Genomic DNA, 15160 nt, shown 5'->3' on the forward strand with positions numbered 1-15160 from the left:
ATCGACTTGTCACAGAGACTTTGAGAGTGTCGCTCTAGACCAGCTTACATCAAACTCTGTGCCTTTTCCTCTTCATTTGATTACCTCCAATGAATGGGGCTCTTCAGCTCTCGCCCTATCAAATTGGTTGGTTACACCCACATTCAAACATGAGTATCAGTGAGGGGGAGGGAACAAGACAAAAAGCTCCTGCATACCGGCAGGAGGGATTGTCTCGTAAAAATGTCACCATCTTTTTTAACATGTAGTGAAGATTAGAATAAAAATAATCTATTGACTTGTGGAGTTCTTTCAATGAGTTTCAGCTCAAAACCAGAACTGTTCTGATGTCGGCTAACTTTCAAATTCTACCAAGGACAGAGTCCCTTCTTTAGAGATTGTCTTAGGATGCCTTTGTGTAGAAGATAATACTAAATGTTAGAACTGATAGCATTTTGAAAACTGATGCTTAATATAATATAAACATGACTGCCAAATGATTTCATACAATGGATAAAACAGGGCTGTATCTAAGATATCTACCACTGAGGACATGCTATCAATGTTGTTGTGGGGATTCAAAAATTAGTTGGAGGTAAAAATGTATAAAGATTTATACAAATTCTACTCTTTGAGATTTTGAAGCTTAATGCTTGTTTTTTATCCGTATTAAGTATTAAATCCGAAAACGGAGACATATGCAAACAGACAAAAGTTGGTTTGCATATGTCTATACATATGGGCAGCTTCTTCAGGCCAAGGAGGAGGAGGCCTACAGAAGTGGGGACAGGAACCTGTACAACCAGGCTTTCAGCCAACGACCCTGTGTTAGTGTTGAGAGGCCTGCAGGACCTCATCAACTACAAGAGACCATCCCCCCCAAACTGTGGAGAATCCTCAACTAGCTGCATGACCCACGAGTCACCCAATGCAGGCAATGACAATAACAGCTTGTATGCCAGAGCACTTAGATAATAATATGAAATACAATTGAGATGGTAACATGTCAATTAGACCCTCCTGCTGTCTTTTTTTGTTACAGTAGCAGTATGCTGACACTTTCCTGTTTAATAAGTGTTTGATTTATCTACTTTCTAAGGTGTTTATTGCTTCTGTTGCATACGTTTCATACTAATGCCAATGGATGTAGCCCACAGAATAATAGTTATAATCCTAATTGCATTGTAGATTGATATTTTTGATAATATTAACTGATATATTGAGTTATTGTATTATCAATTGCCTGTCTACTGTAAACACTGATCATTTAAAGTCATTCAATTACATTAATTTTATATAGCCCAACATCACAAATTATAATCTGTACACATACGACATACCTGTACGAGGACCTCACATCGGATCAGGAAGAACTCCCAAAAAACTAACTTTAGTTTGTCCTCCTTCAACTTAAAGTCAGCCGTGTCGTTCTAACGCTTCCACCTACTGAACATTTAAAGTTTTATTTTAAGATGGTGTTTTAATATTGACAGTATTCTTTCCAACCGTCAGTGAAACTTGAACCCTTTTACGGGTTTGATGAAGATAAGAAGTTTACGTGTGATTTTGGTTGGATTTTCAAACAAGTAAAGTTAATAAGTGCTACAGATCTATTTTTTTTCATATCAATCACCAACAAAAAGCAGAATCAGCTGATCTGGTTCATTCATGTGCTTCTTGATTGGCGTCTGTTGTCTGCTACCGAGCAGGTAGTCTACAGGCTTCTCTTGAACAGCCTGTTAACGTCTCTCTCCAGAAGGGAGAGAGTCCTCGTTGGTGTCAGGATGTCTCTTTGTCTTTCTCAAACACAGGAGGATTCATTCAGAGGGTTTTACATACAAGTCGTTAGTGGAGTGAGGAGCTTCATGTTGGCAGTTGATCAATCAGAGCCCTTTTCAGACAGAAACAGAGTCGTTTACTGAGAACTGCTGTTGGAGTTTCTCAGAGTACAGTCGTTTGGTTTCTCTCACCATCTCATTAAAGCTGTACTTTGATTCTTTAAACCTGTCTTTGTCCTCACTCCTAAAGGATTATTCTGTGTTCAATCTCAGCTGTGTGAGCTGGAACAAGGTTTTATTTATGTATTTGTACATTAAAACAAAAAATTAATACACTATTGGGTTTATATACAATGTGTATTGTCTCCATTTTCAGATTGTGTCAAAAACAAGATTTAAAAACGTATCAGAATCAACCTTCAAAAACACGAGTAGAATTTATATAAAAGGTGTTTTGAACTCCTACTGTTGTTTTTTTAAATCCCACAACAATGTTGAGAGAATTTAATTCAATTCAGTTTATTTTATATAGCCCAATATCACAAATTACAAATTTGCCTGAGAGTGCTTTACAATCTGTACACATACGACATCCCTGTCCCAGGACCTCACATCGGATGAGGAAAAACTCCCAAAAAAACCTTTCACAGGGAAAAAAGGGAAGAAACCTTCAGGAGAGCAACAGAGGAGGATCCCTCTCCCCGGATGGACAGAAGCAATAGATGTCATGTGTACAGAATGAACAGCGTTACAGAGTTACAACACATTCAATGAATATGACAATGTATGAATATTTAGTAGTAGGCATGGACCACGATCCAGACCTCCACGATCCATGAAACAGAAGGGGGTAGAGGGGTCGCATCAGCAGGGCCATGGCAGGAGGCATCAGACACAGCCAGGTCCAATTGACCCCATGAGACGTGAAGTCACAAAGACTACGGGGGAGGAAGCAGAGTTATTAATGTGCAATAGAGAGACGTAAATTCATCCATAAGGAGAGAGTGAAGAGGAGATAATAAGCCTATACGCCTATAGCAGCATATCTAGGGGCTGGACCAGGGCTTTAACTTCCTGATGTTAAACTCAGACAAAACTGAAGTTATTTTACTCGGCCCTGAACACCTCAGAGATCAATTATCTGGTGATGTGGTTTCTGTAGATGGCATTGCCCTGGCATCCAACACCACTGTAAAGAATCTCAGCGTTATCTTTGACCGAGACTTGTCCTTTAACTCCCACGTGAAGCAAATCTCAAGGACTGCATTTTTCCATCTACTTAACATTAAAAAAATCAGGCACATCTTGTCTCAAAAAGATGCAGAAAAGCTGGTTCACGCGTTTGTTACTTCTAGACTAGATTATTTCAACTCCTTATTATCAGGCTACTCTAATAAGTCTCTTAAGTCCCTCCAGTTGATCCAGAATGCTGCAGCTCGTGTACTCACCAAAACTAAGAAAAGAGATCACATTACTCCTGTATTAGCTGCTCTGCACTGGCTTCCTGTAAAATCAAGAATTACATTTAAAATTATTCTCCTCACCTACAAAGCCTTGATTGGTGATGCACCTTCATATCTTAACCTTTTAAACCCCAAGCTATTTTCTAGGTTTCTGCTCGAAATAACATACCCAAACTAAAAATGGTGTATCTCTACAACCACCAAGGCTATTTGAATAATGTTGGTGTTATAATAAAGGAAAACCATGTGTGCTTCTGTTCAGATGTGTAAATATTATTATATATGTTACTGGTTAAGAGTAAATAAAGATGAAAGATAGCAAAAGTTGAATTTCCAGGTTCGCCGTGGAGAAAAAAAGCAATTTCAGGATGATTATCTCTTGGAAGGATGCACAGCAAAGGTTATAAACCACATAAATCATAGCACAATATGGGACCAGTCTCTCTGCAAAGTTTAACTTTGAAAAAGTAAAGTAGAACAAAGTTAGAGGTTTTAGTACAGATAAATTAGGCGAAATGGGCATTTGGGAAATTTGAATTTTCTCATGTACCAAACAATATATTTCACTTGTATATTACTTATGGTGTTCAATACATCCAAATATAGCAGTCTTTGTTGATTAGAAGAAGAAAACAAAAAGCCAAAGATAAGCAACATTTGTGACTGTAAAGCGCTGAAACGATTCATGTTGCTGTGTTCTTTGGCTCATATCTCGGAGATGCTTTGGTTCATAAGGATTTGTAAAATATATTTAGAATCTGTGTGGAGTCCTCTTGCTCTTTGCTATCTGGCTTTTTCTGATAGCACCGAGCTACAGGTTGCTAGTTCCGGAAACGTGCTGAGTGGGCTGACTCCTGACTAAATGATGATTATGATATTTTCAGAATTCTTTCAGTTGGTGTTTGAGTTGTGTGGAAATGGCTTACTGATTCTTGTAGCCCACGTTCTCTTGTTTAATTTGATGTATCACATCAATATATTTGCTCAAGTTTATTGTAATATCTTACACAGTATAACTATAATGTGTAAATTGCCCCCCTATTGGGTGCCATAAGGAGCTTGTAGTACCATACTGCCCCACTAGAGAGCTGTGCTCAATAAATGCAGTGCTCATTTAAGAGTAGACTTTCCTCTTTAATAGTGCTTATAGTTAGGGCTGAATCAGGTTTGCCCTGGTCCAGCCCCTTGATATGCTGCTATAGGCTTATAGGCTGCGGGGGGATGTTTTAGGATACACTGAGCACCTATCTCATCTTCTCTCTCCTTATGGATGAATTTACATCTCTCCATTGCACCTTATTAACTCTGCTTCCTCCCCGGAGTCTTTGTGACTTCACGTCTCATACGACCTGGCTGTGTCTGATGCTTCTTGCCTGGTGAGCCGGCCTCCTGTCTTGGCCCTGCTGATCATTTAATTTAAAAGCGTCCTTTTATCTCTTCACAACTAAAAGTTTTGAATTCACACTCAAACTTTTTATCTTCAAAAAACACTTACAAGTTCCAGTTTCACTGACGGTTGTAAAGAATACTACACAGACCCAAACATGACCAAGATATTATTAGAAAGGTTTTTAAGTGTGTGTGATCGATCATTTGTAGACAAACAAACTCTTGGTTGTAAAAAGCAACAAGTGATATCAAACTCTGCTCATTTCTCTGCGGCAAAGATGTTTTAGTGAGGAAAGTTTAAGTACAGAGACTGACTGATGAATGCTCTTCTGCTCTTAACATAAACTCTGTACTTTGTGGTGGAGGAAAACTGGCTCAGTTATTCTCTCATATTAATAGTTTCATATTTTATACATCAGCTTTGTATGAAACTCTGAAATGAAGACAAGAAGAAAATACTTTGTTCATGTTTGTTTATTCATCATTTAAACATTCAGTTTGTTTTCACATCCCATCAGTAAAGTTTGTTAAATGACTCTTGATCAATGAGTTTACAAAGTGAAGATAACTAACATATCTTTGACAAATGAAGGTCTGGTGCTTTCTCTGTTAAGAAACATGCATTGGAAGAGAAACAACAACAGAAAAGCATCAACGCAAATATTCATCAGACATTTCGAGCTCAGAGAAGTTTAAATATCAGTTCAGGTAAACAAACGTCATCATGAGCACTGAGAGCCTCTATGACTAAACAGAACCAGGAAGGAGCGCCACCTACAGGAAGTCAAACATGTAGAAACGCCTCAACATTCAGCTCTCAGACACAAGCATGGAGACTAAATGACTTCTGTCTATTGTCGTTTACACAACTCAGCAGTGTCTCCAGAGGAATAAAGAAGCCAAAGTCCAGCATAGAGAGGCCGAGTGAATGTGGTCTGGACTCTGTGGAGGAGAGTCATGGTTTCAGAGACGCTGTAGAAGGACAGAATACCTGCTCTGTGATCCAGGTACACTCCTATTCTGGAGGACTGAGGACCAGAGACGCGAGTGTGGACTTTGTTGTTCCGAAAGATATAACCATTTTTGTGACATCTTAATGCCCAAGATTTGTCATTCCATCCAAATCCTGAATCGTCCCATTCCCCTTTTCTGTTGATATCCTTGTATGCAACGACCACATCAACTTCTCCTCTCCACTCCACCTCCCAGTAACAACGTCCAGTCAGACTCTCTCTACTCAGGACCTGATTACATCCAGTGAATCTTTCTGGGTGACTAAAATACGACTGAAGTTGACTCATTGATGTTGCTTTTCTGTTCCCATCAGATACTGACAGCTGTCTGTTTGCTGTGTTTGGATCCAGTGTAATTTCACATGAATGCTTTAAGAATCCATCTCTGGTCGTGGGCTCTGGTTGTGACAGTAAAACATCCACTTCAGTCACCGTCAGTGAGACGTTTGTCCATTTCTCTCTAAGGACGTCCAGTAGTTTATCTCTGACTTCTGAAACAGCCGCTGTCACGTCCTCAAAGTAGCTCAGAGGACGAATGATGACGCTGAATGAGTCTGTAGACTCACTGAGTGGTGACAGTGAGGGGTGGTTGTGGAGAAACTGGTTGAGATCCTCTGTGTGTGAGAGCTTCTTCAGCTCAGCGTCGTTCCTCTTCAGCTCAGTGATCTCCTGCTCCAGCTTCTCCTGAAGCTCTTTGACTCGACTCACTTCAGTTCTCTGCTGGGATCTGACCTGCTGCTTCACATCAGAGCTTCTTTTCTCAAAGAGACGGATCAGCTCAGTGAAGATCTTCTCACTGTCCTCCACTGTTTTATCAGCAGAGAGATTGATGGCCTCCACCTCCTGATGGAGCAGCTTCACATCTTTCTCTCTGTCCTGGATTCTCTGCTGGATGTTTAGTCGACTCCCCTCCAGCTCTCTCTGCCTCTCGGTCTTTGCTGCTGCAGCTGAGACTGTGTCGTGGCCTTTGTGTTCATCCATTAAGCAGAGATAACAGATACACTGCTGATCAGTACGGCAGAAAATCTTCATCACCTCATCGTGACGCGAGCAGATGTTCTCCTGGAGCTTGTTGGAGGGGTCCACCAGCTTGTGATTTTGAAAGGCAGGAGAAATAAAATGAGCCTGAAGGTGTTTCTCACAGTAAGAGATCAGACATATCAGACAGGACTTGAAGGCTTTCAGTCTCTTCCCAGTGCAGACATCACAGGCCACATCTTCAGGTCCAGCATAGCAGTGATCAGCAGGAGCAGCTTGGAGTCCAGTCTTCTTCAGCTCCTCCACTAAATCTGCTAACATGGTGTTTTTCACCAGGACAGGCCTCGGTGTGAAGGTCTGCCTACACTGAGGGCAGCTGTGGAGTTTCTTCTCGTCCTCTTTATCCCAGTGGGCTTTAATACAGCTCATACAGTAGCTGTGTCCACAGGGAATAGTCACCGGATCCTTCAGTAGATACAGACAGATGGAACAAGAGAAGGTCTCCTGGTCCAGTTGAACTTCTTTCTGCGCCATTTTGTCCTTGTGGCAGAGACAGAGTTTGAATGAAAAATCTCTTTTTTTTGTTCCCGTTCATCCACTAATCTTCACTGAATGAGGTTTCTGCTCCAAACAAGGCAACATGTGCTCAGAGTGGAGCTGCATGTGTTTTATAGGAAGAGGAAAAGGGAGGAGTTATCCAGCTTTCATGTGATTGGACAACCGCAAGATTGGGAGGGAGCCCGGTGAGAGGTCGGTCCGTTCTTAATAAAGTATCATTAAGTACACAAGCAAAGTTTGTTATGGGTAAAAAAAAACTAACTATTTATAAAACAGTTAAAAAACTTACGAAAGGAGAATGAGTGAATAAAAGAGACAGAGGAAACTAATTATAGTAGGTACAGAAAGTGGTAACATAGTTTATTTATAAATTTATAAACCATATAATTACAATCTTAATTCTGAGTTTTGCATTTGTTGTTATGTTGTTTGTCAAAAAAAGGCAATCATTTAAAGATTTTTTTTTTTTAAAAAACAGGAATAAAATTGATAGTGAAATAAAATCAAAAGATCGTTGGAATATATATGTACATTTTATAGAAGATCAAACACAATGCAAGCAGTGTTTTTATTTCACAATCTGCATTGTCACGGATAAAAAGTGATTCTTAATATTTTGTAGAAGTCAATGACAAAAATATTTCATAAAAAAGTTGAATCTGCAACTCCTTATTATCAGGCTGCTCTAATAAGTCTCTTGAGTCCCTCCAGTTGATCCAGAATGCTGCAGCTCGTGTACTCACAAAAACTAAGAAAAGAGATCACATGACTCCTGTATGAGCTGCTCTGCACTGGCTCGCTGTAAAATCAAGAATCACATTTAAAGTTCTTCTCCTCACCTACAAAGCCTTGATTGGTGATGCACCATCATATCTTAAGGAGCGTGTAGTCCATATTGCCCCACTAGAGAGCTGCGCTCATTAAATGTGGGGCTACTTGTGGTTCCTAGAGTCTTTAAAAAGTAGGATGGGAGCCAAAGCCTTCAGTTATCAAGCTCCTCTTTTATGGAACCAGCTTCCACTTTCAGTCCGGGAGGCAGACACAGTCACCTCATTTATTAATAGACTTAAGACTTTCCTCTTTAATAGTGCTTATAGTTAGGGCTGAATCAGGTTTGCCCTGGTCCAGCCCCTTGATATGCTGCTATAGGCTTATAGGTTTTAGGATACACTGAGCTCCTATCTCCTCTTCTCTCTCTACTTATGGATGAATTTACATCTCTCCATTGCACCTTACTAACTCTGCTTCCTCCCCGTAGTCTTTGTGACTTCACGTCTCATGGGGTCCATTAGACCTGGCTGTGTCTGATGCCTCCTGCCTGGTGGTCCGGACTCCTGCCATGGCCCTGCTGATGCGTCCCCTCTACCTCCTTCTGTTTCATGGATTGTGGAGGTCTGGATTGTGGTCCATGCCTACTACTAAGTATTCATACATTGTCATATTCATTGAATGTGTTTATGTAACTCTGTAATGCTGTTCATCTGTACACATGACATCTATTGCATCTGTCAATCCGGGGAGAGGGATCCTCCTCTGTTGCTCTCCTGAAGGTTTCTTCCCTGTTTCCCCTGTAGAAGGTTTTTTTCAGTTTTTTGGGAATTTTTCCTGATCCGATGTGAGGTCCTGGGACAGGGATGTCGTATGTGTACAGATTGTAAAGCCCTCTCAGGCAAATATTGGGCTAAATAAAATAAACTGAATTGAATTGAACATTGCATTTAATTAAATTGAATTCTCTCAACAAGTTTGTGGGATTTAAAAAAAAATAAGAATAGGAGTTTAAAACACCTTTTATATAAATTCTACTCGTGTTTTTGAAGGTTGATTCTGATACTTTTTTAAATCTTGTTTTTGACACAATCTGAAAATGGAGACAATACACATTGTATATAAACCCAATAATGTATAAATATTTTTTTTTTTAAATGTACAAATACATAAATGAAACCTTGTTCAATCTCACACAGCTGAGATTGAACACAGAATAATCCTTTAGGAGTGAGGACAAAGACAGGTTTAAAGAATCAAAGTACAGCTTTAATGAGACGGTGAGAGAAACCGAACGACTGTACTCTGAGAAACTCCAACAGCAGTTCTCAGTAAACGACTCTGCTTCTGTCTGAAAAGATCTCTGATTGATCAACTGCCAACATGAAGCTCCTCACTCCACTAACGACTTGTATGTAAAACCCTCTGAATGAATCCTCCTGTGTTTGAGAAAGACAAAGAGACATCCTGACACCAACGAGGACTCTCTCCCTCCTGGAGAGGGACGTTAACAGGCTGTTCAAGAGAAGCCTGTAGACTACCTGCTCGGCAGCAGACAACAGACGCCAATCAAGAAGCACATGAATGAACCAGATCAGCTGATTCTGCTGTTTGTTGGTGATTGATAATACGGACGCATCCCCACGGCTAACAGTTCAATGTTCGGGCTACAGAATTGTGCCTTTACACAAACATGGTCGGGATTGCACCACTTCTCGTTCACGGCGCCGTCTTAATTGAATCACTGGCATCTTTAATTCAGTGTCTGTAGTACCACTCTACTCGCAGACCAGAAACTGATGCTAATGATAATCTCAAGTACCATGAGAAAGATGGCAGAGAAGAACAGATTTAAATTTAAACAACATTTTGTCTAGTTGTAAAAACGTTATAACTCACTGGCTAAAAGACAGAAAATTAGTAGTGTGTATCACAAACTCTCCATTAAATGTGAACTGTGTGTTGGAAACCAAGTCGTCTGAAGGATACAGTGATGACATCGACAACACAATCTTTCACAAAGATGCTTTAATCATCCTTGGTTAAGAAATTCAAGACAAAAATGTATTTTTTAAAATTAGGACCAAATATCTGAATCAGGATGAATAAATAACCATTGGCAACGTCGGCGTTAAAATGTTTGAGCATGTTGAGATTAGAAAACAAACCCAGATAACTGAGAGCTTCTGAGGAAATGAACCTAAAGAGTTGTTTTTGTGCCATTAACTATTATAATTGTCGCTTATTAGGACGTGAAGTACATTGTTCGGCTACATTAAATGTAAATAGATTCTATAGATGCACGTTGGACCTTGTGAATAAACATAACTTTACTGTGAAATCAACATCCAGGAGGAAAACTGACTCAGTTATATTCCAATTATTAGTTTTATATTTTATACATCAGCTTTGTATTAAACCATGAAATGAAGACAATAAGAAAATTATTTGTTCATGTTTGTTTATTCTTCATGTAACCAATCAGTTTTTTCTCACATCCCATTATTAAAGTCTGTTAAATGACTCTTGATCAATGATTTCAAGGACAGATTCACTTCATCCTCACAATCAATCAGTTCGACCTAACCCGAGAATGTTTGACTGACAGCTGATCTCAGTGCAGTGAAGAACTCAACAATCTGCGACAAACATGGAGACTAAATGAGTTCAAGAGTTCAAACAGACTTCAACCCTTAAATAAATTCTCTATTTTAATTTACACAACTCAGCAGTGGATCCAGACATGTTAAAAAATTCAATCCAGCATAGAGAGGCTGAGTGAATGTAGTCTGGACTCTGTGGACGAGAGTCATGGTTTTAGAGACGCTGTAGAAGGACAGAATACCTGCTCTGTGATCCAGGTACACTCCAACAATGGAAGACTGAGGACCAGAGACGGGAGTTTGGACTTTGTTGTACCAAAAATTACAACATTTTCTTTCACATCGTAATGCCCAAGATCTGTCATTCCATCCAAATCCTGAATCGTCCCATTCCCCTTTTCTGTTGATATCCTTGTATGCAACGGCAACTTCAACTCCTCTTCTCCACTCCACCTCCCAGTAACAACGTCCAGTCAGACTCTCTCTACTCAGGACTTGATGACATTCACTGAATCTTTCTGGGTGACTAGAATAAGACTGTTGTTCACTCATAAATGTAGCTTTTCTGTCCCCATCAGATAATAACAGCTCTGTGTGTGCTGTGTTTGGATCCAGTGTGAGTTCCCGTGAATACTCTAAGAATCCATCTCTGGTCGTGGGCTCTGGTAGTGACGGTAAAACATTCACTTCAGTCACCGTCAGTGAGACGTTTGTCCATTTCTCTCTCAGGACGTCCAGTAGTTTATCTCTGACTTCTGAAACAGCCGCTGTCACGTCCTCAAAGTAGCTCAGAGGACGGATGTTGATGCTGGATGAGTCTGTAGACTCACTGAGTGGTGACAGTGAAGAGTAGTTGTGGAGAAACTGGTTGAGATCCTCTGTGTGTGAGAGCTTCTTCAGCTCAGCGTCGTTCCTCTTCAGCTCAGTGATCTCCTGCTCCAGCTTCTCCTGAAGCTCTTTGACTCGACTCACTTCAGTTCTCTGCTGGGATCTGACCTGCTGCGTCACATCAGAGCTTCTTTTCTCAAAGAGACGGATCAGCTCAGTGAAGATCTTCTCACTGTTCCCCACTGTTTTATCAGCAGAGAGATTGATGGCCTCCACCTCCTGATGGAGCAGTTTCACATCTTTCTCTCTGTCCTGGATTCTCTGCTGGATGTTTAGTCGACTCCCCTCCAGCTCTCTCTGCCTCTCGGTCCTTTCTGCTGCAGCTGAGACTGTGTCATGGCCTTTGTGTTCATCCATTAAGCAGAGATAACAGATACACTGCTGATCAGTACGGCAGAAAATCTTCATCACCTCATCGTGAAGAGAGCAGATGTTCTCCTGGAGCTTGTTGGAGGGGTCCACCAGCTTGTGTTTCTTAAAGGCAGGAGAAATAAAATGAGGCTGAAGGTGTTTCTTACAGTAAGAGATCAGACAGAAGAGACAGGACTTGAAGGCTTTCAGTCTCTTCCCAGTGCAGACATCACAGGCCACATCTTCAGGTCCAGCATAGCAGTGATCAGCAGGAGCAGCTTGGAGTTCAGTCTCCTCCACTAAATCTGCTAGCATGGTGTTTTTCACCAGGACAGGCCTCGCTGTGAAGGTCTGCCTACACTGAGGGCAGCTGTGGAGTTTCTTCTCATCCTCTTTATCCCAGTGGGCTTTAATACAGCTCATGCAGTAGCTGTGTCCACAGGGAATAGTCACCGCATCCTTCAGTAGATCCAGACAGATGGAACAAGAAAAGGTCTCCTGCTCCAGTTTAATTCTCTTTGGACCCATATCGACTTGTCACAGAGACTTTGAGAGTGTTGCTCTAGACCAGCTTACATCAAACTCTGTGCCTTTTCCTCTTCATTTGAGTACCTCCAATGAATGGGGCTCTTCAGCTCCCGCCCTATCAAATTGGTTGGTTACACCCACATTCAAACATGAGTATCAGTGATGGGGAGGGAACAAGACGAAAAGCTCCTGCATACCGGCAGGAGGGATTGTCTCGTAAAAGTTTCACCATCTTTTATAACATGTAGTGAAGATTAGAATAAAAATAATCTATTGACTTGTGGAGTTCTTTCAATGAGTTTCAGCTCAAAACCAGAACTGTTCTGATGTCGGCTAACTTTCAAATTCTACCAAGGACAGAGTCCTTCCTTTAGAGAATGTCTTAGGATGCCTTTGTGTAGAAGATAATACTAAATGTTAGAAGTGCTTTGACCTCGTTTGATGTTCCTTATCACCTTCTCCATGTTAGGTGTTGGTGAACCCAACCCTCGTCCTCATTCCTTAGTGCTTCCTCTCAGCTGCTCCATTCTCCACAGCTGTGTTCTTTGCTTACATTAACTTATTCGGTGGGGGCTTGATGTTTTCTGGATTCCTTCCACAATCACTTAAAAGATCCCATAATTCTAATTCATATATTTGCATATGACATACAGTGTCATTCATTTGATATCACATAATCCATACAGAGTTATTTATATGTCTTTACCCTACAACTTGTAAACGCATTGTAATACATAACCGCATTTGCTAGGAGCGCCATTAAACCTAGTTTTCTTACAAACTGCTTCCATTGCACAGACAGCATTGTGAAAACTGATGCCTAATATAATATAAACATTACTGCCAAATGATTTCATACAATGGATAAAACAGGGCTGCAAAGATATCTACAGATATCTATAGACATTCTATCAATGTTGTTGTCGGGGATTCAAAAATTTGTTGGAGGTAAAAACGTATACAAATTCTAATCTTCGAGATTTTGAAGCTTATTGCTGAATTTTTTTATCCGTATTGACTTGTTTTTGACATAAAATCTGAAAACGGAGACTTATGCAATCCAACAAAAGTTGGTTTGCTACAAAACTCGGGAAGCTTCTTCAGGCCAAGGAGGCCTACAGAAGTGGGGACAGGATCCTGTACAACCAGCCCAGAATCACACTGACAAAAGGGGATCAGGGTCTCAAAGAGGAACTCCACTGAAAGGTTGGAAAACGGGCTTTCAGCCAACGTCCCTGTGTTAGTGTTGAGAGGCCTGCAGGACCTCATCAACTACAAGAGACCATCCCCCCCAAACTGTGGAGAATCCTCAACTAGCTGCATGAGCCACGAGTCACCCAATGCAGGCAATGACAATAACAGCTTGTATGCCAGAGCACTTAGATAATAATATGAAATACAACTGAGATGGTAAAATGACCATTAGACCCTCCTGTTGACAGTCTTGTTGTTGTTACAGTAGCAGTATGTTGACACTGCCCTCTTTAATAAGTGTTTGATTTATCTACTTTCTACAGTGTTTATTGCTGCTTTTGCGTAAGTTTCATACTAATGCAAACGGATGTAGCCCACAGAAAAATAAAGTTATAATCCTAATTGTGTTGTTGATTGATATTTTAGATAATTTACACTGATATATTGAGTTATCGTATTATCAATTGTGCCTGTCTACGTAAAGACATCTAACCACATAACCAGTATGTTACTGTACATTCAAATAATCACAGAAATAAACTGCATTCATTTGTACTGTAATAGACTGTGACATTGTTCTACAGTATGACTACTGTAGAATTACAGCACTTTACTGTTATTTGACAGAACAATTCTTTACAGTGCAGAGACTGATAAATGCTCTTCTAAACATGAACTCTGTACTTTCTGGTGTTTCAGGAGGAAAACTCAGTTATTCTCTCATATTAGTCTCATTTTTATACATCAGCTTTGTCTAAAGCCTTGAAATAAAGACAAGAAAATACTTTGTTCATGTTTGTTTGTTCATCATGTAAACATTCAGTTTGTTCTCACATCCCAATAGTAAAGTTTCTTAAATGGCTATACAAAATAAACTGAATTGAATTGATCCAGGTACACTCCTATTCTGGAGGACACAGGACCAGAGACGGGAGTTAGAAACACTGTTGTACATGAAAATATAACTGTTTTTTTCACATCCCAAGATTTGTCATTACATCCAAATCCACATTCATTCCTGTACCCTTTTCTGCTAATATCCTTGTATGCAACGGCCACTTCAACTCCTCCTCCTCTCCACTCCACCTCCCAGTAACAACGTCCAGTCAGACTCTCTCTACTCAGGACCTGCCAACATTCACTGAATCTTTCTGGGTGAATAGAATAAGACTGTTGTTCACTCATAAATGTTGCTATTCTGTTGCCATCAGATAATGACAGCCATGTGTTTGCTGTGCTTGGATCCAGTGTGAGTTCCCGTGAATACTCTAAGAATCCATCTCTGGTCGTGGGCTCTGGTTGTGACAGTAAAACATCCACTTCAGTCACCATCAGTGAGACGTTTGTCCATTTATCACTCAGGACGTTCAGTAGTTTATCTCTGACTTCTGAAACAGCCGCTGTCACATCCTCAAAGTAGCTCAGAGGACGGATGTTGATGCTGGATGAGTCTGTAGACTCACTGAGTGGTGACAGTGAGGGGTAGTTGTGTAGAAACTGGTTGACATCCTCTGTGTCTGAGAGCTTCTTCAGCTCAGCGTTGTTCCTCTTCAGCTCAGTGATCTCCTGCTCCAGCTTCTCCTGAAGCTCTTTGACTCGACTCACTTCAGTTCTCTGTTGGGATCTGACCTGCTGCGTCACATCAGAGCTTCTTTTCTCAAAGAGACGGA

At 40.5% G+C, this 15160-nt stretch overlaps 2 protein-coding genes across 4 annotated transcripts; both read right to left on the reverse strand.

Moving 5' to 3' along the window:
• Positions 1-5460: 5460 nt before the first annotated feature.
• On the reverse strand, positions 5461-7143 carry LOC117746805 (E3 ubiquitin/ISG15 ligase TRIM25-like). Of its 3 annotated transcripts, none has more exons than XM_034556116.1 (2): positions 6183-7134; positions 5461-6050 (listed from the first exon to the last, which is right to left on the reverse strand). In XM_034556116.1, exons 1-2 carry the CDS (start codon positions 7132-7134, stop codon positions 5461-5463), a joined length of 1542 nt encoding a protein of 513 aa, XP_034412007.1. The 3 variants fall into 3 exon arrangements, with proteins under 3 accessions (XP_034412007.1, XP_034412006.1, XP_034412008.1); XM_034556115.1 differs by having other exon boundaries at positions 5461-6018; positions 6067-7134; XM_034556117.1 differs by having other exon boundaries at positions 5461-7143.
• Positions 7144-11193: 4050 nt separating this feature from the next.
• Positions 11194-12296, reverse strand: LOC117746384 (E3 ubiquitin/ISG15 ligase TRIM25-like). The gene is given in 2 exon segments (XM_034555473.1): positions 11194-11360; positions 11362-12296. Coding segments are annotated over 2 exon segments (978 nt in total). The 3' UTR covers positions 11194-11317.
• Between the last annotated feature and the right edge of the window lie 2864 nt (positions 12297-15160).

This window comes from Cyclopterus lumpus, chromosome 17 (genome assembly GCF_009769545.1).
Source record: "Cyclopterus lumpus isolate fCycLum1 chromosome 17, fCycLum1.pri, whole genome shotgun sequence".
NCBI lineage: Eukaryota > Metazoa > Chordata > Actinopteri > Perciformes > Cyclopteridae > Cyclopterus > Cyclopterus lumpus.

What these genes read in the sequence shown, in the direction of transcription:
- LOC117746805 (XM_034556117.1), bottom strand. Translation starts at nt 7,134, where the DNA reads ATGGCGCAGAAAGAAGTTCAACTGGACCAGGAGACCTTCTCTTGTTCC.